Below are 23,554 nucleotides of genomic sequence, written 5' to 3' on the forward strand. Positions count from 1 at the left end.
GGTGCGGCTCATGGTCCCCACTGTCCATGCCCAAACAGGCTGCCATGGCCCCACTCCTAAAGCCTCTGAGCACGTGACTGAGCTGTGTAGAACTCCGTGACTCTATAGTTACGAATCTGTACCTGAGCGTCTCCGAATAGGTCCTCAGGACAAGTGAGGAAAGTAAAGGCACAGCTGCCTTGTCCTGGAGGCAGGTGTCACAGCAAGAAGGTGGCCAGTGTCTAGAGCGGCCTGTGGCTGGTGGAAGCATTTCAATGAGCAGTGTCACCAAAGAGCGCCTCAGCCTGAGCCTCGGACTGTCTCTGTCTGCCCTGTTCTTTGTCACTGTCTACGGGGCAGGCAGCTCTCATCTCCGGGCACGGGCAGGAGGAACCTGCAGCCGGAAAACAAGGATCTTTCAACACATGCGTGTCTATAAACGAAGCACCGCATCGTTAGAATGAAAGATAAAAACCATATGATCATCTCCCTAGGTGCAGAAAACGCGTTTGACAAAATAGAACATATTTCCATGATAAAAACCCTCCACGAATGGGGGCAGAGAAGTTGTATAGCTCAATACCACAAAGCCCACATACGACAAAACCCACAGCTGACATCATACGCAACAGTGAGAGGTTGAAAGCTTTCCCTCTAGAATCAAGAACAAGGCAAGGCTGGTCAGAGACGTACCGGGTTAAATTTCAATCCTTGACGTTGAAACGTGTTGAGAATTGGTCCGTGGCTCAGAAAATGCTTTATCTTGGCGAACACATACTTGTACTTGAAAAGAATGTGTAGTGGACACACATGTGAAATTCAGATCTCCTGTTTAGTGTTCTAAAGACATCGGTCAAGGTAGGTGATACCACTGATCGTATGTTCTATGTCGGGGGACAACAAACTTTTCACATAAAAGAGGCCCCGGGCTGGATTTGGCCAGGAGGCGGTAGTTTGCCAATCCCTGCTCTATTTCTTTTAACAGAGTGTGTTGTCTCTCTCTCTCGCTTGCTGAGAGAGGATGTTAAAATCTCCAACCGTGATTTTGGACTTGTCCCTTTCACCTGTTAATCTCAAAAATTCTTGCATCGTGCGCACGCGTGTGTGTGTGCGTGCGTGCGTGTGTGTGTGTGTGTGTGAGTGTGCGTGTGTGTTAAGTTTGTTTATTTTGAGAGAGGGGGAGAGAGAGAGAGCCAGCGGGGGAGGGGCAGAGACAGAGGGGGACAGAGGATCCAAAGCAGGCTCGGTGCCGACGGGCAGAGAGCCCGACGCTGGGCTGGAACTCACCAACGGTGACATCATGACCTGAGCCGAAGTCAGACGCTTACCGACTGAGTCACCCAGGCGCCCCGTGTATTTTGAAGGTGTGTCATTAGGCACAGACATATTTATGATCATTTTCTCTTCCAGATGGATTCATTGCTGCTGTTACTAGTATGAAACGCATCCCCTCATCTTTGGTAACACGGTTTTCCTCGAAGTCTGATTTCTCTAATATCGATATAACCACATCAGGCTTCTTTGCTCACTATTTATTCGTAAGTCCTTTTCCATCCTCTTACCTCTAACCTATTGGTGTCTTTGCGTCTTGAATGTGGCTCACGTAGACAGCGTGTAGTTTGGTCACTTAAAGAAAGCACCCTTCTAACGATGTCTGCTTTTAAATTGGACTGTTTGGCAAATTCACATTTAATACGATTACCGATATGGTCGGATTTAAGTCTGCCACTTTGCTATTCAGTTTTTGTTTGTCCCTTCTCTTTTTTTGTTTTTGCTCAGCTTATTTGAGGCAAAATGCACGTATGGGAAGTTGCACACATTTAAGCGTACGGTTTCATGAGTTACGACAAAGGTGTCCACAGCCAAAGCCGAGATCCAGAACATTCCCATCGCTCTCACAGTCGCCCTTGTGCCTCCGTGCAGACAGTGTCCTCCTCTACAGTCTGCCCCCACACAGCAAATTCAGCTTAGATTTTGCCTTTTCTGGAATTTCCAGGAATCACACAGTATGTCCATCCTTCTTTGTTGCTGACCGGTATTCCATTGCGTGGATGTACCGTAACTTAGGCTTAACCACTCACCTGCTATTGGACGTTTGGCTTGTTTCCAAACTGCGGTTATTGTTAATCAAGTTGATACGAAGATTCACGTACAAGTCTTTGCACACACATATATTTTTAATTCCCTCGTGTAAATAGCAGAAGTGGGATTTCTGGGTCACATGGTAAGCGTAAGTGTGACTGTATAAGAAACGGAAGCACTGTTTTCCGATGTGATCATACCAATTTACAGTCCCACCAGTGACATGTGAACTTTCCATTCTGTCTGTATCCTCTTTTAGTCATCCTATGTCTTCCGACTTTATTCCTCTTTTGCAAGTTCGAGCTGCCTATTCCAGGTTCTTTGCGTTTGGATGTACACTTTGGAATCAGCTTGTCCGTTTCTGCGTTATCACGATTTTTACTGGGTTTGCAATGAATTTCTAGAATGCTGTGGTGGGAGTGTACATCTTAAGAATACAGGGCCTTGGGGCACCTGGGTGGCTCAGTCGATTAAGCGTCTGACTCTTGATTTCGGCTCAGGTCATGATCTCACGGTTTGTGAGACCGGGCCCAGAGTCGGGGTGTGCACTGACAGCTCCGAGCCTGCTTGGGATATTTTCTCTCTCTCTCTCTCTCTCTCTCTCTCTCTCTCTCCCTCTCCCTCCCTCTCTCGCTCCCTCTCTGTCTCTCTGCCCCTCCCCTGCTCATGCTCTCTCTGTCTCTTCCAAAATAAATAAATAAACGCTAAAAGAAAAAAGAATACAGGATCTTCCGCTCCACGCATAGGATGCGTTTCTCCATTTTTGTAAGCTTTCTTTCACTTATCAATAGTTTTTAGTGTTCACCGTAAAGGTTTTGCACATATGTTATTACATGTGTCCCCAAATACTTCATGTTTGGGGATGCTATTATAAATGGTAGTGATTTTTTAAAAATGTCACTCTTCTTTTTTTTGTACATCACTTAGGGGTTTCTACATAAACAAGCATGTCATCTCTGAATAAAGATAATCCCGTTTCTTTTTTTGCAATCTGTGTCACTACTTTTATTCCTCTTTCTTGCCTAGTGCACTGCCTAGGATTTCCAGGACAGTGTTGAATGGAAGTGGTGAACATCCATACCTTGTTTCTCAAACTTTGCGGGCGAGGGAGCGGGGGCGGTGATTCTATCTTTCACCATTAAGTATCATGTTAGCTGTAGGATTTTTGTAGGTTCCCTTTATCAGATTAAGAACGTTTCCTTCTAGTCCTAGTTCTCCGAGAGTTTTTGTCATGAGTGGTTGTTGGATATTGTCTGATGCTTTTTTTCTGTGTCTGTTGAAATGATCACATGTTTTTTCTCCTTTATTTTCTTAATATGACAGATGACACTGATTGACTTTTTTGTCTTTAATGAAAACCAATTCTTGGGATGAACCCCACTTGGCCATGATGGTATCATCCTCTTTGTATGTTGCTGGGTTGAATTTGCTAATATCGAATCAAGTTCTTTTGTGTGTGTGACTTCCTGAAGGATATTGCCCTGTGGTTTTCTTTTCTTGCAATGTCTTCATCTGGTTTTGGGGTTGTGTAATGCTGGCCTCATAAGATGATTTGGGAAATGTTTCTCCTCCTTTGCTTCCTGAAAGCATTTGTGTAGGATTGGTGAAAGTTCTCCTTTAAGAATTTGGTGGTAGCCACTAGTAAAGCCACGGGGGCCTGGAGTTTTCGGCTCCATTGTTTTCATAGATGTAGGGATATTCGGGTCTTCTATTTCTTCTTGAGTCAGTTTTGGTAATTTGTGTCATTCAAGGAATTTGTCCATTTCATCTAAATTGGGAAACTTACCCACAAATATTGTTCCTAATATTCCCTGGTTACACTTTATTTTTCAAAATCAGCTTTATTGGTATTTTTAGAAAAACATTTTTTTAACGTGTATTTATTTTGGAGACAGAGAGAGACAGAGCATGAATGAACGGGGAAGGGTCAGAGAGAGGGAGACACAGAATCTGAAACAGGCTCCAGGCTCTGAGCTGTCAGCACAGAGCCCGACGCGGGGCTCGAACTCACGGACCGCGAGATCATGACCTGAGGCGAAGTCGGCCGCTCAACCGACTGAGCCACCCAGGTGCCCCTGGTATGCTTTTTTTTTTTTTTTTTTTTTTTTTAAAGAAGCTTTCAGGGGCACCTGGGTGGCTCAGTCGGTTGAGCGTCCGACTTTGGCTCAGGTCACGATCTGGCAGTTGGTGAGTTCAGGCCCCGCATGGGGCTCACTGCTGTCAGCGCAGTTCACTTCAGATCCTCTGTCCCCCTCTCCCTGCCCCTCCCCCACATGCACTCTCTCAAAAATGAATAAAACCTTTAAAAAGTGGGGGAGAGGGCGCCTGAGTGGCTCAGTCGGTTAAGGGTCTGACTTCGGCTCAGGTCATGATCTCACGGTCCGTCCGTCGGTTCGAGCCCCGCATCGGACTCTGTGCTGCCGGCTCAGAGCCTGGAGCCTGGAGCCTGGAGCCTGTTGCGGATTCTGTGTCCCCCCTCTCTCTTTGCTCCTCCCCCACTCGCGCCCTGTCTCTCTCTGTGTCAAAAATAAACATTAAAACAGAAAAGAAAGAAAGGAAAAAAAGGCTTTCCGCTTCGTGGATTTTCCTCTATTGTTTGTCCATTTAACGTTTTATTCATACCTCCTCTTAGCTTCATTATTTCTTTCCTACTATGTATTTAGGTTTTGATTTTATGTCTTCTTCACAAAGTGACCCCTCTATCGTTAGCAAACGTCCTCCACCCCATCGTATTCCTTGTCCTGAAGTCTGTCCTGCCTGCTCTTAATATAGCTGCTCAAACTTTCTTATTAGAAGACTTGCGTGTGGGGCGCCTGGGTGGCGCAGTCGGTTGAGCGTCCGACTTCAGCCAGGTCACGATCTCGCGGTCCGTGAGTTCGAGCCCCGCGTCGGGCTCTGGGCTGATGGCTCGGAGCCTGGAGCCTGTTTCTGATTCTGTGTCTCCCTCTCTCTCTGACCCTCCCCCGTTCATGCTCTGTCTCTCTCTGTCCCAAAAATAAATAAACGTTGAAAAAAAAAATTAAAAAAAAAAAAAAGAAGACTTGCGTGGTGTATCTTTGCCCATCTTTTTACTTTTACCGTATCTGTGTCTTCATAGAGCGCATTTCTTACGCGTAGCATATAGTTTTGCTTTGCCTTTTTATCCAGTCTGGCAATCTCCGTGTTTTAGTTGCCACGTTTAGACCATTTAGAATAAATGTAACGAGGGGTATCGTTGAGTTTCAATCTACCATCCTGCTATTTATTTTCTGTTTGCCCCATGTGTTCTGCGTTCCCCTCTCTGTCTTTTCGCGACTCCTTTCAGATTGAGTAATTTCTAGAAATTCACTTTATCTCCGCCAGAGAAGTGTACATATTAAACCTAGGGTTCTAGGGATCCTGATATGTGTTTTACCTCATTATAGACCACCTTCAAGTAATTTCAAATCACTTCGCCCGTAACGTAAGAACATTACAGCAGTACCCTTCCAACCACCCACTGGTGTCCTTTGTGCTATTGTTGTCATACCTTTTATTTCTATAGCAGTTACACACCCCACGCCGTGTTGTCAATATTTTTGCTTTAGATGGTTTGCGACGATTGAGAGACATTTTGAAGGGAGAAAAAATGTTTACATTTACCCACATACTTTCCAATTCTGGAACCCTCTTCATTACTTCATGTAGGTCCAAGTTCCCACGTGCTATCATCCTTGCTTGTGGAGAACAGCCTTTAACATTTGTTGTAGTGCAGGTTTTCCGCTGACAACGAGTTAATCTCAGCTTTTATATGTCTGAAAAAGTCTTTAGTTTGCTTCCTTTTTTCATGGAGGTAAAATCGAGATAACATAAAATAAACCATCTGAGAGTGAACAGTCGAGTGGCATTTAGCACATTCCCATGTAAAAGGGTTGCCGAGCAGGGCTGGCACAATGAAGAGAGCAGCTGGGGAAATCGGACAAGCTAGCCTTGGATAGGAGGGCAGGGCTCTCTTCCACCGAGGCAGGGAATAGGCAAGGGCGTTTGCTGCTGTGGGCCAGTCCGAAGATGTGATATGGGGCACGGAGCTGACAGACTTCTTGCCCGATGGTCAGAGAGGAGAGGAGAGGAGAGGAGAGGAGAGGAGAGGAGAGGAGGGAGAGCGTATCACAGAGGGCCTGGTAGGTCGCCGGGGGGACTTTGGCTTTGACGCTGAGACGGGAGGCACTGAAAGGTTCAGAGCGGGAGGAGGAGGGACCTGACTAGTGTCCTATCACTGCTCCTGAGTTGGGGCTCTGCTGGGTTGGTGAGGGTGAAATAAGGGGACCACTGCAGGTAATTACGAGGTCTAGGGTCCTTATTCAGGTAGAAGCTTCTGAGGGACTGACTTTGATATCCTTACAGGAGGTGCATGCACCGTGGCTTCAAGGTCTGTGCACCTTGTCTTGGTGTGGGGTTACCGATTCCATTCTACTGGCCTCTACCTTACCGCTGGCCTCCTGAACCTAGCCTCACTCCCCCAATTCTGAGTCTTATTTTCTTAAGCTTGAAACCTGTCTCTTTTTCTTGTTGTTGTTGTTGTCTCTGCACCTTCCCTCACCCCTGCTGCCTTGTGCAAATTGGAACTCCACACTTGGATCCTCATCTGACTCTGAGTTGGACTCTACAGGTGCAGGTTTCTGCGCATGGTTCCGGGCAGCTGGGGAATGAGACCCGAGTGTCGCTGTTCCTTCTGGAAGGGCTGGCCGACGCAGAGGAGTTGAGGCCCTTGCTCTTTGTGATCTTTCTGCTGGTCCACAGCGTGGCTGGGCATTGCCAGCCTTACTGTGATGGACTCCCGACTCCACACTCCCATGGACGACTTCTTAGTCAACCTCTCACTGCTGGACACTGCCTATATCTCCAGCACGGGGCCTCAGGTGCTGGAACACCTGCTGGCAGCAGTGCGGACCGTGCCCTATCGTGCTTGTCTTCCCCAGATCTTCTTTCTCCACTTCCTGGCTCCCTGGGAGTGCTTCCTGCTCACAGCCATGGCCTGTGACCGCTATGCGGCCATCGGCCGGCCACCGCACCACCTAGTCCTCTTGGGCCGTCGGACGGACCCGGGCAGGAATGGCTTCCACCTCCCGCCTGCTTGCCTTGGCCGATGCGTTCGCCCACACCGTCCTTGCAGCTCCACTGAGGTTCTGCGGGCCTCGCCTCATCACCCACTTCTCCTGTGGCCTCCCTCCACTGACCAGACTCTCTTGCTCAAGCACGTGGGCCAGCGAACTTGCCCTGTTTGTCCTCAGTTTCGTGGTGGCTCTTGCACCCCGTGCCCCGGTTGCGATCTCCTGTGTACGTGTTGTGGCTGCGATTCTCAGGATCCACTCCGCTGAGGGCCGAAGGAAAGCCTTTTCCACCTGTGGTGCTCACACCACCGTGGTCTGCATTTTCTACATCGCTCCAGTCCTCTGCTACATCCTCCCCAGCTCTGCGTGCTCTGGCTTGCGGGACCGGGTGCTCCCTGTGCTGTACGTGGTCCTCACCCCCATGCTCAACCCCGTCGTCTACAGCATGGGAAACAAGGAGGTGAAGAGGGCTTTGTTCAAGGCCCTCGGGAAAGAAAGTGCCTCCTAGGCACCGGTCACATCAAGTCAACGAGGAGTGTCCCCGGCTCAGGAGTTTCTCACATCCGAATGTGCTCCCAGTGCTAGGTGCCTGTCAGTCTCCACCTGCTCCACACCCCACCCTCGTCGCACACTGGATGCCATATGGATCCCTCCCTGTACAATGTATTACACGAAGGCACCAATTTTGCTGTGGACCAGAGCCGGGCTGTGACGTTTGCATTGGACATGGCAAGGGGCATGGCCCTCGTACACACTCTAGAGCCCCTCATCCCACGACACGCGCTCAGCAGCCGTAGTGTAATGATTGATGAGGACATGACTCCCCGAACCAGCACGGCCGACGTCAGGTTCTCCTTCCAATGCCCTGGGCGCAGGTATGCACCTGCCTGGGTGGCCCCTGAAGCTCTGCAGAAGAAGCCTGAAGATACAAACAGACGCTGAGCAGACACGGGGAGTTTTGCAGTGCTTCTGTGGGAACTGGTGACAACGGGAGGTACCCTTTGCTGACCTCTCCAACACGGAGATTGGAATGAAGGTGGCACTGGAAGGCCTTCGGCCTACCATTTCCCCCCATGTGTGTAAGCTCATTTCCCCCCACCGGGCATTTCCCCCCCACCATTCCCCCCCACCAGGCACTTCCCCCCATGTGTGTAAGCCCATGAAGATCTTCTCCAGGGTGGGGCTGGCACATGCCAGTGCTTTGGGGGTGAATCCAATCACACAGGAGTTTGAAATGTCATGCACGTGATCCATTTGGTGAATCCTATTTTGGGTGCCAGGTTTCCCCCCATTTTCAGCAACGATCAAATATTTCTGTTGCTCTTTTTTTCCCCCCCTTATTCTAAAACACTGCTTTCTATTTATGGAAGTAAAACATGGTCATTGCATAGGTTGTGCAGTTACAGAAACTTACAAAGTGACCAAAAAAGAAAAAAATGCCCTCTATAACCTCACCACCGCGCGAGAACCTCACTGTAAACATTTTGATGGTTTATTTCAGGTTTCTTCTTGCACTACAAATGTATGTGCACGGGCGCCTGGGTGGCTCAGCCGGTTGAGCGTCCGACTTCGGCTCAGGTCCTGATCTTGCGGTTCGTGAGTTCGGGTCCCGCGTCGGGCTCTGGTGCTGACAGCTCAGAGCCTGGAGCCTTGCTTTGGATTCTGTGTCCCCCTCTCTCTCCGCCCCACCCCTGCTGTGCTCTGTCTCTCTGTCTCTCTGTCTCTCTCTGTCTTTCAAAGAAAATGAATATACTTAAAAAAATTTTTAAAAGACCAAATGTACGTGCATACACATTTAAAGTAGGAAAGCAAAACTGGAATCATAGTGCACTTACAGCTCCGAACGCTTAGATATTTAAATTTTTTTTCCACTATAATGTATGCGTATTATAAAATCATTCATGCCTTACACAAAGGTGTGTTGTTAGAAAGTAAACATTTCCCATAAACTCAGTGTCTGCAGTAACCATTATGACCAGTTTTACGTGTGTCCTCCCAGACTTTTTCCTAGGATATATTCATCTGCGTTTATAACGGTTTTTCTTTTGCTTGTTTGCGTACATAGGATCATACCGATCAAGTAGGCAGTTGGTTAGACATGAGCCAGAGGCAAAGGCGGTGTTAAATAGGTGACACGTTAGAAGCCTGAGGGCACAATGTCCTGACTTTGTGGCTGTTAACATCCTGGTCCTATGGCTTCCAACACCCCCAGGTTGACAGACCAAGGGCCACAGGTGCAGAACAGGGGCTCTCCTCTTCAACCTTGGCCTCAGGGTAACCTACAGCTTCATTATAATAGATTTACATCGTTTTGTTTTCAACTCTCCCCGCCCAAGGGAAGATGGCCATGGACTCTTCTGGCCAGGACCTTGTGGGCGGGGCCAGAAAAACTCCCCCTCCCAACCGGTAGGAGGAGTTGCTCACATGATGGGAAGCACCCTCAGTGGGAGACCCCGCTAGCTGTGACCCATCCGGAACCTATGCAAACATACAGAGAAAAGACACCCCAAACCCCAGACACCTCTGGGCCTGTCCGCTCTGCCACCTGGAGAGTGCACTGTCCTTAATAAACTGCTTTGTGCTTGCTACTTTCCTTCTGGCTGTCCTTATTTGAGCGCAGATCCTCATGGAAACGTTCCGTGGGGGATCCAAGAGTGGAGGCTTCCATTCACGCTATGTAGACGCTCCCACTGGTAAACAATACCCTGTACCAAATTGGCTGTTTATAATCCTTATTCCAGGAATCCCATGGTCCTGTCATTTGTACAATCTTCTACTGGGCTGTTTGTGTCTTTTATGGATTTATTTGCTAAGGGTCACTTGTGTTTTGAAGATACTCACTTTAGTTTGCCCTTTGGGTTACTAATGTCTTCCTAACTTGTCTTTCCATTTTATTTATGATGTTTTCTTCCCTAACAGAGCTTAACACCTTTGTGTAATTAGACACTGGTGTTGGTTTATTTGTGGTTGTGGCTGTTTGCTTCTGGATTTTGCATCCTGCTTTGTTTACTGTTTGACTTAAGAATAAGGTCAAGACCGGCTTTCTTTTTCTTCTGACTCGAGTAACCCAAATAATTTCTTTCACCATTGCTCTTTACGTACTCTTTCAAGTTGGGTTTGACTCTGGCTTCTGGCTCTTCATTTTACATCTCTTTCTCCAGGCACAGCTCTGGCTTGGTCCCTTAGAACACTGCTTGTGTCCTGGCTGAGAAACCTTACCCTCCCCTGAGGACATGGGACTTGTGCTCGACTTTGGACATCAACTTTGCAGCCACCCATCTGGGCCTTTCTCCCCATATCCTTCACTCTCCTACATAGTAGAATAATGCTCCCTCAGCCGCTAACCAGGTAATATGCCGTAATTACAGAAACCTGGATCAGTAGGTCATGGGGGAATGTACAGTTCCTACAAGATCGTGAACTCAATAACCTGAAAACTCCATCACCACTGAAACTAGGGTTGTGTGTATTTAAACATATATAGAAATATATTTCAATTTCTTTTATTTCTTTTGAGAGAGCGCGCACACATGCACGTGAGCGGGGGTTGGGGAAGCAGAAAGAGAGAGAGAGAGAGAGAGAGAGACTCTCAAGATGGCTCCATGCTCAGCACAGGGCCCTATGCAGGGCTCGATGCCAAGAACTGTGAGATCATGACCTGAGCCAAAATCAAGAGTCAGACGCTTCACCAACTGAGCCACCCAGGTGCCCCTGTACAATCTTTTTAAACAAAATATTCACAGTAGTATTATGTATAATAGGTTTTTCGTAACGAAAGAAGAAAACCCCAAATGCTCCAGTATCCCCAGTGCAACAGTCCTCTAATGCACTGATGCCCTAACCTCTCTCTCTCTCATCTCGTTCTTGTCCTCATGTTTCTCCCTGCGCCCTTCGAAGGGCAATCCAAGCTGAGCCAATCAAATCTCTGTCGGCCGGTCTGTCTGTCCTCCTCTGTCTCTGTCTGTCCCTTCTCCCACACCAATCCCAACTTTCTCTACTGTATCCTTCAGGCCGTTTCCTCAGAGAGGCCATCCGAGATCACCTAGCCCAAATTTGCTGGAGAAACAAATGTGCAAGAAGAAATGAAGATGCAGGTTTAGACCCTGGTGAAGGCGACATTTCAGTTCAGCGGAGACATATGGATTAGTCAATAAATGACATTGAGACACCTGAGGAACCTTGGGGGGAAGGGGACAAAATTAGACCAATGTCATCTTTCACACCACAATAAATTCCTTGTGTGTTAACATTTCAAAGTACTAGAAGATGGCATGAGGGACAAATTTTATAATTTTACAGTGGGGATGGCTTTCCCTTGGACATAAACTGCAAAAATCATAATGACAAAAATGTACCACTTGCATACATTAAAAAAAAAAAAAAGAGGTTAGAGAGGGAGGGAGCCAAAACATAAGAGATTCTTAAAAACTGAGAACAAACTGAGGGTTGATGGGGGGGAGGGTGGGTGATGGGTATTGAGGAGGGCCCCTGTCGGGATGAGCACTGGGTGTTGTATGGAAACCAACTTGACAATAAACTTCATATTTAAATACAAGAAAAAGTTAAAAACCCTCCAGTACAGAATAGAACTATAAACAAGAATTCAGTGAAGCAATGAGGAAGGAAAGTATTTTCAATTACTTTGGCCAAGATTTGGTATCTCTTGTATATAAAGAGCATTCACCAATCAATAAGTAAAATATGACTATTCCAATTGAAAAATTAATCAACGAGGGCCGCCTGGGTGGCTCAGTCAGGTAAGCACCTGAGTCGGTTTCGGCTCAGGTCATCATCTCACGGTTGGTGGGTTCAAGCACTACGTCGGGCTCTGCACTCACAGCGCAGGAACTGCTTGGGTTCTCTCTCTCTCTCTCTCTCTCTCTGCCCTCTCCCCTTGCTCTGACACAGTAGCTGAAAATACACTCAGATGCGGAAAAATAGTTTTATTTTCTGCTGTAAGAACGCCCCTCCTCCAGCAATAGGGAAAAACAAGGCCCAAAGTCCAATACAAACAATTAGACCCCCGTAATAAAGCGGCGACCAGCATCGGAATGGACGCCCTAGGGAAGGAAGGGACGCTAGGTTACAATTAGCCCCTTTTGCCTGGCTCCGGCACTCTGAAAAACGGGGGCACGAAGCGCTGCATGGTCCAAACCAACAGGGAAAGCTGGTCAAGACAGGAGGCGATGGAAACCTGGAGTTGGCCAGGGTCTTCGGCAGTCAGTCGGCTAAAAGTGAGGGAAAAAGAAAATCCAAATGAAATGTCATCACTCTTGCCCCTATCTCTCTGCCCCCCCTCAGGTGGCCGCAGGCTCAGGGTGCCACACCTACCTCTTTGGACCTAACCTTTGGTGTCTCCAATTCACTATTAGAACGGCCCTCAGGAGATAGGCCCTAGCGACCTGACACCACCCCCCACGAGGGACCCGTTTGGAACTAACATAATTAGGACGTTGCCGAATACCGTGAACTCCTTCCGAACTGCCCCGACCTGGGGCTGGCCCTGTGTCGCCAGACACTGGTGGGCCACCTGTGCCTCCGTGGGTGACGGGAAAGGCATGGTGACGTAGCTGGTAGCCATTCGGTTAAGGCATCATCGAAAACCGATCGCGTCGGTGCCTCAGGCGTCCTGACCACTCCGAGGCCTGCTTTCCCCCACGGCCACTCTCCCCCCTCTCCATCCTCTCAGGTCCGCTCCCCTCCTTCCTGGTCCATCAGGCCGCCTCTCCCCGCCACCCCTCCCGGCCACCCCTGGCCCATCCGCCCCCCGGGCCGGTCCCTCCGGTGCCCCGGACCCCCAGGCTGAACCCCCTCCCCTCCGCCCCCCGCCCCGTCGCCTCCTCTAGGCCCATCGCCCCGGCCACCCGCCACTCGGCCAAGAGGATACAACTGCAGCGGCTGGCTCCCCGGCCCTCCGGCTGTGGGACCGCCGTGCCCACCGGGTCCCGGCAAAGGGTGTCCACCAAGCCCTGGCACGGCAGCTGCGCCCGGGACGGGAGCACATGGCGCCTGCGCGACCCGCGGGGCCGCACCGGCCGTGGCACACTCCTCTCCCTCACCACCTCCGCCGCCGCCGGGGCCCTCGTGGCCTCCGGGGCCATCTGGGACACCGGGGTCTCCCGGGCCACGCTGACCCTCGGGACCGCCGGCCCCACCGCCTGCGCCTCGATCTGTGGCCTCCATGGGTCCCCGGCCTGGACTTCGGCTGAACCGCCGAGGGAACGAACGAACGAACGAACGAACTAACGAGGCTCCCTCGGGAAGCGGGTGACGTCACCTGCGCTCCCCGCGCACCTGCGCAAACCGGCCCGAGGCTAATGCCCAGAATCCCCTCCTGTAGGCCACTGGCACGTGACTGTTTCCGGCGCGGCCCGCCCCTCCCCTCAAGCGTGTTCAGGCTGGTTCCCACCGAGCCGGCCTTGCTGTGTTGGCCCAGAGCCTGGATCCGGTCGACGCTGACCCCGAGGAGATGGAGGCTGGTTCCGGAAGCTGCGCCCCTCGACGCGTGACGTCACTGTCGGGCTCCTTCGTCCCCGAGAGCATTCTGGTGAGGCCACTGGCACGTGACTGTTTCCGGCCTGGCCCGCCCCTCCCCCCAAGCGTGTGTCTGCGCAGGCGCCAGCCGGGCGCACTTGTGAGCAGCCCCCTGACCGCCGCCCGCCCGGGTCCCGGGCATCGAGGCGTGGGCCGCGCTCAGGCGCTTCTGGGCAGCACCGTGCCTGTCCCTGTCTGTGGGCTCCCCGTACGACTCGGGTCTGCGTGTGCCGGGACCCGTCCCCGGGGGCCGGGGGGGCCGACGCGGGATGCCGAGCAGGGGCCACTCCCAGGCCCTGCCTGTCCTCAGGGAGCACGCCCCGCGCGGCCCCTAGGGGAGCTGGAAGGGACGGGCCTGGCTCCCTCACCATTTCTCGGTCCCGGGCGCCGTCAGTCCCCTAGTGCCTGCCAGCCTGGGGGAGGGTACACCGCCGAGGGCGCGACCGGCCTCTGGCCGGGGGCTCCCGGGCTCCCGCCTCCCACACCGCAATGGCTGCGGGCTTGGGCCGGGGGCCTGAGGGCCCAGGGGGGCCCAGCTGGACCCGAGGGCAGCGGCATGGGGGAGCACCGCCCCGGCGACAGCTCCCCGCTCGCTGTGCCCTCAGCTGCGGCAGCCCTGACGGGCTGACCCCCCCCAGGAACAAAGTCTTGCGGCTCTCGGGGGGGCGGGGGGGGGAGTGCTGGACGTGCCAGGGGCCCTCAACTGGGAGGTGACCCTGTGTCTGCCGGCCTGCTGGGTGCTGGCCTACTTCTGTGTCTGCAAGGGGGTCAAGTCAACAGGAAAGCTACAGCTGGAGGCGGGCGGGTCGGGGTGGGTGATGATGGCAGGGGTGGGGGCAGCATGGCCGGTGGGGGGCAGGGGCACCCCGCCATGCGAGGTGACCGGGCCAGGGCCTGAGGCGGGGGCAGGTCCTTGAACCCAGCCCGGTGGATTTCCCACGCGTGCCTGGGTAGTCCTCCGCAACCTCCAAACTCCAGCCCAGCCGCCTTCCGTCCTGAGGGGACAGGCCCAGGCGACCGCCAGCTGAACTTGCCCGTGTCGGGCATCCCCGCCCCAGTTTCCCTCTCTTCCTCACTCACTACTTCCTCACTCTCTGCTTTGCGGCCAGCCTGGGGGGACCCGGCCCGTGGCCCTCCCTTGCCTACCTGTCCTGCTCTGCTGAGGGTGGGACGGAGGCAGAGGTCTTCGCGGTCACCTCGCTGTCGCCTCTGTCTCTGGCCGGCCCAGTCCACTCCGTCCTGCCCAGGACCCTGCCTCTGTGCAGAGAACCACAGGAGGCATGGGACCTGCCTCCAGGCTGATGTCCTGCTCCCCACCCGGGGAAGGTCCTGCCTCCGCCCTCCCTCTCTACAGCTGACCTGTCCTTGCGGGGGCGGCCGATGGCCAGCTGAGCACCCCGCTTCCTTCGGGAGGAGCCCAGGCTCTGAGGAGTAGAAGGGGGGGCTGCAGGCTGGCCTCCCGCTTGACCTCGGAGCGGACCGTACCACAGTGGGGGGAGTGTGGCCCGCCTGTCCCCCTGCTGAGGCTGGGGGCCCCTAAGTGGGGAGGCGGGGCCGCAGGGCCCCTTCTGAGCAGGTCCCCCCCTCCGTCCCGCCCCAGATCGTGTACTTCACAGCTACCTTCCCCTGCGTGGTCCTCGTCGTGCTGTTGGTGCGGGGAGTGCTGCTGCCCGGCGCCCTGCATGGCATCATCTGCTCTCTCAAGCCTGACTTGTGGAAGCACTCACTGGGTCGTGAGTGCCGGCACCACGTGGGGCGTAGAGATCACGCACGCAAGGATGTCAAAGAATTGAAAACACTAAAGGTCAGGTAAAGTCATTGTGAACCTTTTGGGGGAGAAATACACAAAAAAGAAGTGGGGACCACCCTCAATCGCACCACACAGAGATACGAGGTGTTTACACTTCAGGCTACCGTGGCAGGATTTCCGTGCACATATACAGTAGCTTCCTAAGTTGGGATTTTAGTGATTTCCCTTTTGCACTGTGGTTTTTTCCTATGCGACCGCATCCCTGTTCTCCGTGGCCACTAACTACTTTAGCTCCAGTCGGCATCCCTTCCCTCCTTGCCTCCTACTGGCAGGCTTGCCCCCCGACGGGAGCCCCTTCGTGACCTTCCCAGACCGCCGATCGGATCCGCACCTGTGCTCAGTCGCCCCCTCCAAAGGCCGCTTTGGTGTGTCCACCTGTACCGGGGAAGGGGACGGGGTGCGGGGCCGTGTCCGTCTGGGCTGTGGCCCATCTCCCTCCACGAACCGCTGCGAGGTCGTGGAGCCCCACGTGCTGGGGACACTGAGCCCAAGGAAGAGGCAGGGCCCTCTGGACAACAGGCCGTGGAGTCTGGCGGCCTCCCACGAGGTCTGGGGAGGGGCTAGGGGTGTGGGGAGGGGGTGGAGCTGAGGTAGGACTGGTTTGCGCGGGTGCAGTGGTGTCACACGTCACAGCCCGTGGGGACGATTGGTGAGGGAGCAGCTGCTGGAGAGGCGGCCGAGGGCGGGGTCTCTGGGAGCCCAGGGCAGAGCTGGCTTCGGGGCAGGCGCGCGGGAAGCAGGTCCAGGCCCGGGAGGAACACAGAGGGGTCTGTTTGCTCAGGCGCTCCTGGGAGCCCCCTTGCTTTGGATGCTTGGGGGCGGAGCCTTAGGAGGGAACCCTCGTTGGCTAGGAGGACAAGGGTGGGGGGGGTAGTCTCTAGGGGCTCCTGGCAGAGCTGGCTGGGCGGGAACCAGTCAGGCGCCCAAGGGAACGGCCGGGAGGTGGGGGTGGGGAAATGTTGGCCTCGGCGCTCCCGGGAGGCCGGGGTGACTTGCGTGGGCTTTATGAGGAAGCGCTCATAGTCTAGCTAAGCCAGGGGGTCTCCCAGGGCCCAAGGGCGGAAAGGCCGGCTGGGCGGGCACCGGCCGCAGGCCTGGCGGCCTCACTAGGAACCCTAGGAGCCCGTTGGCGCAGGCGCCTGGGGGTGGCGTCGAGCTGTGATAGGCGGGGCTTCCGCAGCCAGGGTCCGAGAGAGCCTGGGACAGCGTCGCTTTGCCGGGAACCGGCCACGCGCCCGGCAGCCTCCCGACGGCCCGTTTGCGCGTGCGCGGGGAGGGCGGGGTCGGCGCGCGGGGCGGAGCTTCGGGAAGGAGCCGCAGCGCCTCAGCCGCCAGCCCAGCGGACTGGGCGACTGGGCGAGCGCCCGGCCGGGCCTGTGTTCAGGGGACTGGACCTGAGGCGGAGCCTGACGACCATGGAGGCGGCAGACAAAGCCGCAGGCGGCGAGGCGGGCGGCGCCGACAACGCCCGGGACGGCCAGGGGGGCCAGGAGGGCCAGGAGGGCCAGGGAGGCGGCCTCGGCCGCCGCGGGCACGGTCACGGCCTCGGAGGCGCGGCCGCGGAGGCCGCGGTCGCCGGCGAGGCTCCGCGTGTCCCGCGACCACCTCACGCCCCCGGGCCAGGCGGAGATGCCCTCTCCACGGCCGGAAGGCCGGAAACCCGAGTACACATATTGTATCCTAGCCGAGGGGACAGCGGGCATGGGCAGGGGGCGGAAAGGGAGAGGAGCCGCGGTGACCTGCGGGGCGCGGGGCAAAGATCTGAAAGCAGGGTGGTCCCGGGGTGGCTGGAGAGAGGTGGGGGAGGAGGAAGGAAGGAGATCAGGGGGGAAACGGGTTCCCGGGGGCGGTGGGCGGACATGGGCCTGGTAACGGGGTGGCCGCGAGCCATTAGGGTCGGGAGTGGGTGGCCTCGTCAGGGTGGCCTGAGAAGGGGGCTCAGGCCCTGAGTGAGTAGTGGTGGTACCTTAACCGAATCTGCACCCAGCGCCCTCGGCGTGCCTTTCCCGTCCCAGTTGGAGGCGGAGATCGCCTGTGCGTCTTTCGCCCCATATCGGGAACCGTATGGATGCCTTGTGGAGCAGCAGCTCACTGTGTTCGGCAGCGTCCTGGCCATGTTAGTTCTGGAAGGGCCGGGGTCGGGGTGGCTGCAGGTGGCGGGTCCAGTCTCCATGGGGGGTGGGGGGGGCGCTCTCTGCTGGATCGTCGAGGGCTAGGTGCGGGCCAGGGCCCGCAGGCTCTAACACCTGCACCTGCGGGTAGGGGGGGTCGCTCCTGGGCGCGGGGAAGGGTGCAAGGGATGGGTACCTGGGCGGGGAGGGGAGCTGAGCGAGGAAGGGGAGGAGCCACCACCTCCAACTTGATTGCCTTTTCTCCTCTCTCAGCCGCTGGAGAGCTGAAAACCCTTTCCTCCTCCGAATTTCCATCATCAACTTTCTTGACCAGCTTTGCGTGGTGATTCGGACCATGCAGCGCTTCCGGTTCCCGGTTCCCGCTAAGCCCGCGCTGGCGAAAGGGGGCTAAGGTCTAGCCTCGTGTCCCCCGTCTGGGCGGTCCGTCCTTCCTAGGGCAGTGATTCCTGCGCTAGCCGCCACCTGAGGTTGGGCGCCTGCCTGGTCTTCTGAGGGCAACGAGGGCCCGAGCCCTTGGGCACTCATGGTCCCCTTGTTTTGTTTGCCATTTAAATGTTTGCTACTGCAGAAAATAAAACTGCGCTTTGCTATTCCCGGTTCCTTCTCAGTTGTGGCACCCCCGGATAGTCTTCCCTTTGTCCTCAGGCGGGGGGGCGGGGCGGCTCCTGGGATGTCGACGTGCAAGTCTCGGAAGGTGGTAGAAGGCAGTTTGGGAACTGGCAGAACCCACGTGCGTCCTGTCCTTCGGTATCAAGGACTCTCAACATGTGGGAATATGCCCATCGTTTGCACGTTTCGCATTACTCCTGATGGCTTTCATCTAATGTGAACTTTTTATCCAAACTCCTCAAGTATCACAGAAACCTCTTGAAACTCTTGTTGACACCCAAGGAACACCATTTTTCTTTATTTTTAATTTATTTAAAGATTTTAGTTTTAAGTAATCTTTACATCCATTGTGGGGCTCGAACTCACACCCTCAAGATCGAGAGTCGCTTACTCAGCTGACTGTCTGCCGGGCACCCCCAAGGAACACAGTTTAGAAGACTGATATGATTTTTGTTTAAAAGCATTCGAGTTAAAAATCTCACATCCTAGCAATGACCACAGTTGGTCAATTAGCATCTTGGCGAATATTATTCTAGGCATCTTTCTATGAATACATGCATATGAGTATATATGTCTAAGTTTATGCAAACACACACACACACACACACACACACACACACACGCAGGTACCCAATTTTACTTTAATGGTCATCACCCTGAACCCTTCCTAGATGAAGCAAAAGCAACTGGGATCTAATGAGTGTCAACTCCCCTGCTCCCGCTGTCTTCCCCCCACCCCTGCCTGTACTTTGAGTTCTGTCTTCTCTGTATGGTTCTTCTTTGCTTCTGGGGAAGCAAGAAGTAAGTTACACAGAGAGCTTCACCAGCCCCAGCAACCCTTGGTGACTGTACATCCCACGATCTCTTTTGCCCTCACTACCCCACGTTGGAAATCCCTCGAAAAGCACCATACACTTTTATTTCTGCCAATGACGAAGGTTGCATGCTTTCCCAGATTGCCTCTGCTCTAATACTGACAGACGTGTTTCCAACGCATGCTCACAGAAACCAGGAGCCATGGCCAGAAGCAGCCTAAGTGTTGTCTCAGGATTCCTCCTCCTGGGGCTGTCACAGGTGCCTGGGCACCAGCCCCTCCTCCTCAGTCTGTTCCTATCCGTGTACCTGGGCGGGGAACCTGCCCGTCAGTGTGGCCACCAGTGATGCCACACCCAGCCACCACACCCACCTCACATTCTTCATAGCCAAGCAGCTCCGAATCAACGTCTGCTTCGCCTCTACTGCTGTATCCAGAATGCTGGTCCAAGCGCTGGTCAAAGTCTGTGCATTGGACACACAGCCACCTTAAATTATTTCATGCATAGAAAACATTACAAATAGGGGCGCCCGGGTGGTTCAGTCGGTTAAGAATCCGATTCTTGATTTCGGCTCAGGTCACGACCTCACGGGGTTGGTGAGTTTGAGCCCCGCTTCGGGCTCTGCACTGACAGTACAGGGCCTGCTTGGGATTCTCTCTTTCCTTCTCTCCCTGCCCCTCCTGCACTCTCGACCTCTCAGAATAAAGAAATAAACTTCAAAGAAGAAAATATTGCAAATCGATGAACCAAGTATTTAACTCAAGAAAGTAGGGAAACCACAGCAGCAACACAGAAACAAAACAAAGAAAGGGGAGAAAACGAATAACAAGAAAGCACTAAGCATTCCAACCCCATTTAGAATAGGTCAATGGAACCAAGATCTGAGTCTTTAAACAGACCAACAGTACAGGTACAGAAAAAAGGAAAAGGAAAACCAAATAGACGACATAACAAATGATAAGAATATGTAACAACAGGTTTAAATATATGGAGGAGAATGTTAAAATTCACAAAGATACTCTGTATGGTTTTATGACAGTTACACAATTTAGAGATGATGGGCAATTTTGTAAAGAAAGAATGAAAAATAATCATGTTAACTCAAGAGGAGATAGAAAACCACACCGATCACTCAGTAAACAAAGAAATCAAATCAAAGATCTGCTTCGCCAGAAGGCAGTCCCGACACAGTCTATCAGGTTAGCATTACCACTGACGTACCGACGCCTTGAGCGCAAGTTGGTACACAAGGAGAAAAGTTTTTTCAATTGATAAGGACACCCATTTTAAAGCAGTCTGGGCAATCTTGTACGTACTGCCGAGCACTAGGGGCATTCTGCTAACATCAGGAGTAAGAAAGGGATCCCCGCTACCACAAGTGTCATTTAACAGTTTGTCAAAATCCTAGCCAATACCAAAGCAGCAGATAGATGTAGCAAGTATCAGTATCAGAAAGGAAAGGACAGGACAAGGAGCACCTGGGTGGCTCAGTCAATAAAGCAACCAAGTCTTTATTTCAGCTCAGGTCATGATCTCACGGTTCATGAGAGCAAGCCCTGCATCCGTCTCTTTGCTGACAGCGCAGAGCCTGCTTGAGATTCTCTCTGTCTCTCTGTCCGTCTGTCTCTCTCTCTCTGCCCCAACCCTGTTCACACTCTCTGTCTCTCTCAAAATGAATAAATACAACTTTAAAAAAACTTTTTTAAGCAACAACCAACTGAGCCAACCAGGCGCCCCGAAATTATTTTTGATACAAAAAGAAAATACCTTAGTTTGAGGTAGCAGCATCTAAGGGTTTTTGTTGTTGTTGTTCTCCCTGAGAATGAGGAGCCAGTGGCTCAGTCGGTAAGAGTTCGATTTCGCCTTGGGTCATGATCTCATGGCTTGTGGGTGCGAACCCCATGTCGGGCTCTGTGCTGACAGCTCAGAACCTGGAGCCTGCTTCGGATTCTGTGTCTCCCTCTCTCTCTGCCTCTCTCTTCTCTGCTCACACTCTGCCTCTCTCTCTTTCTCTCAAAAATAAATAAACATGAATCAAAGATTTAAAAATGATTAAAAAAATGTTTACTTTAAGGAAGGGTCAAAAAGTATATTATTTGTAACTATGATTGTTTTTTCTAGAAAATTCATAAGAATCAACTGAATATGAAAGCTAAAAGGAATATTCAATAAATTAATCAAAATCAGAAATGGAAAAATCACTAATATACTTCCATTCCAGGAAGAAAAGGTCCAACTGGAAGTGTCAATAGAAAACTATCCCACACTCAACGAGCACAAGAACGTAAAATTGCCTGAGGAAGAAAGGAGAGGAGCCTGTGGAGAAACAAACTGCAGAGCTCTGCTGAGGGACACAAATGAAAACATGGACAAAGGAAGAGATGTAACTTTTTTGGAGGACAAGATTCAGCATTACGAAGAAGTCAATTCTTTTCAAATTAACCTATATATTCAAGGCAATTAGAGACCTAATAAAACATTAAACTTTTTTTAACGCTTCTTTATCTTTGAGAGGAAGAGAGAGGCAGAGCGTGAGTGTGGCAGGAGCAGAGAGAGAGGGAGACACAGAATCCGAAGCAGGCTCCAGGCTCTGAGCTGTCAGCACAGAGCCTGTCGCGAGGCTTGAACCCATGAACGGTGACATCATGACCTGAGCCGAAACCGGACCCTTGACCGACTGAGCCACCCAGGCGCCCCTAACACATGTTTTAATTGAGGAAAAAAGCTTCTACTGCTCATCTGGAAGAAGACTAAAGTGAGAAGAGCCACGAAATCTGTGAAAATGAACTGTGATCAGTGAGGATTACCCTACCAATCATTAAAAGTAACATAAGTTAAACAGAGGGGTATTGACAGATGAATCCACATCCAGCTTATAACTCATGAAACACAATAACAAGTTCACAAACATACCTCATTGTAGGTAAGAACACATCAGCAGACAAGTATTATCTAATAAATGGTACTGAGAAAACTACAGAATTGTTCCAAGAAAAGAGGCAAAAATAATGTCAGCTCTTCACAGCAAAATAATTCTTAGGTGGATGAAAGAGTTAGGTATAAAACATGAAACTATTTTTACTTTTAATGTATTACCTTTTTTGGAGAGAGAGAGAGAGAGTGTGTGTGTGTGTGTGTGTGTGGGAGAGAGAGAGAGAGAGCGAGCAAGCGAGAGAGAGAGAGAGAGAGAGAGTATGGGTGAGGGGCAGAGGTACAGAGAGAGAGAATCCCAAGCAAGCTCCATGCGCACTGCAGAGCCCACCCAACACGGGGCTCGATCCCATAAGGCGGGGATCGTGACCTGAGCCGAAAGCGAGAGTCAGACGCCCAAGTGACTGAGCCGCCCAGGTGCGCCGAAACTATTTTACAAATATTACACTGATAATATACTCTCAAGATGAAGTGAAACTTCTTAATCAAAAGGCATTGGAAGAGATCCCAAATGAAAAAGGATAGATGTATCGACATTAGAAAACCAGGACAACCTTTTGGGATGAGCACTGGGTGTTGTATGGGAACCAATTTGACAATAAATTTCATATATTGAAAAAAAATAAATGGTTAAGTGGTTAAAACTGACAGCAGTGAGCCCCATGCGGGGCCTGAACTCACCAACTGCCAGATCGTGACCTGAGCCAAAGTCGGACGCTCAACCGACTGAGCCACCCAGGTGCCCCTGAAAGCTTCTTTAAAAAAAAAAAAAAAAAAAAAAGCATACCAGGGGCACCTGGGTGGCTCAGTCGGTTGAGCGGCCGACTTCGCCTCAGGTCATGATCTCGCGGTCCGTGAGTTCGAGCCCCGCGTCGGGCTCTGTGCTGACCGCTCAGAGCCTGGAGCCTGTTTCAGATTCTGTGTCTCCCTCTCTCTCTGCCCCTCCCCTGTTCATGCTCTGTCTCTCTCTGTCTCAAAAATAAATAAACATTAAAAAAAAAAAATAAAGTGTTTGGTGTGGGGCACCTGGGTGGCTCAGTCGGTTAGGCGGCCGACTTCGGCTCAGGTCATGATCTTGCGGTCCGTGAGTTCAAGCCCCGCGTTGGGCTCTGTGCTGACAGCTGAGAGCCCGGAGTCTGTTTCAGATTCTGTGTCTCCCTCTCTCTCTCTGACCCTCCCCCGTTCATGCTCTGTCTCTCTCTGTCTCAAAAATAAATAAACGTTAAAAAAGTTAAAAAAATTTTTAAAAAAATAAAGTGTTTGGTGCATGTTGCCAAAGTGCACCCCCAGAAGCTCGCACCGGTTGTAGATAAAAGTGTCCATTTCCCTGCATCCCACCCCAGACAGGATATGTTCAGTCTTTTACACCTTCGTAAAACCAAATGCATAGCGACCAAAACCATATTGGTGTCTTCCAGTTTCCTTTTGAATGTGATGCAATTAGACATTTGGCCAGTGACATCTCTTCTGAGAACTGTCCGTGCGTATCCTTGCCCGTTTTCTATTCAGAACAGTCACACTTTTCACGCTGACTGGTAAGTGTCCTTTAATGTTCAGGGTATCAAATCTTTATCATGATTGGAAATACTTTTC

General features: G+C 52.1%; 3 protein-coding genes across 3 annotated transcripts; 2 read left to right on the top strand and 1 right to left on the bottom strand.

Annotated features, from left to right (window-relative positions):
- The first annotated feature begins 372 nt into the window (after nucleotides 1–372).
- LOC125159324 (olfactory receptor 3A3-like) lies at nucleotides 373–8,658 on the top strand. The gene is given in 4 exon segments (XM_047847536.1): nucleotides 373–837; nucleotides 1,390–1,517; nucleotides 6,689–7,112; nucleotides 7,114–8,658. Coding segments are annotated over 2 exon segments (789 nt in total). The 5' UTR covers nucleotides 373–837; nucleotides 1,390–1,517; nucleotides 6,689–6,848; the 3' UTR covers nucleotides 7,639–8,658.
- Nucleotides 8,659–12,066: 3,408 nt separating this feature from the next.
- On the bottom strand, nucleotides 12,067–13,679 carry LOC125159338 (cancer/testis antigen 1-like). The gene is made up of 3 exons (XM_047847589.1): nucleotides 13,018–13,679; nucleotides 12,572–12,700; nucleotides 12,067–12,358 (listed from the first exon to the last, which is right to left on the bottom strand). Exons 1-3 carry the CDS (start codon nucleotides 13,311–13,313, stop codon nucleotides 12,220–12,222), a joined length of 564 nt encoding a protein of 187 aa, XP_047703545.1. The 5' UTR covers nucleotides 13,314–13,679; the 3' UTR covers nucleotides 12,067–12,219.
- Nucleotides 13,680–16,829: 3,150 nt separating this feature from the next.
- On the top strand, nucleotides 16,830–18,167 carry LOC125159339 (EKC/KEOPS complex subunit LAGE3-like). The gene is made up of 3 exons (XM_047847590.1): nucleotides 16,830–17,149; nucleotides 17,462–17,590; nucleotides 17,859–18,167. The coding sequence occupies exons 1-3, from the start codon at nucleotides 16,890–16,892 to the stop codon at nucleotides 17,995–17,997; spliced, it is 528 nt and encodes a 175-aa protein (XP_047703546.1). The 5' UTR covers nucleotides 16,830–16,889; the 3' UTR covers nucleotides 17,998–18,167.
- Nucleotides 18,168–23,554: the final 5,387 nt, after the last annotated feature.

The sequence above is a fragment of the Prionailurus viverrinus genome, unplaced genomic scaffold (assembly GCF_022837055.1).
Source record: "Prionailurus viverrinus isolate Anna unplaced genomic scaffold, UM_Priviv_1.0 scaffold_49, whole genome shotgun sequence".
Lineage (NCBI taxonomy): Eukaryota > Metazoa > Chordata > Mammalia > Carnivora > Felidae > Prionailurus > Prionailurus viverrinus.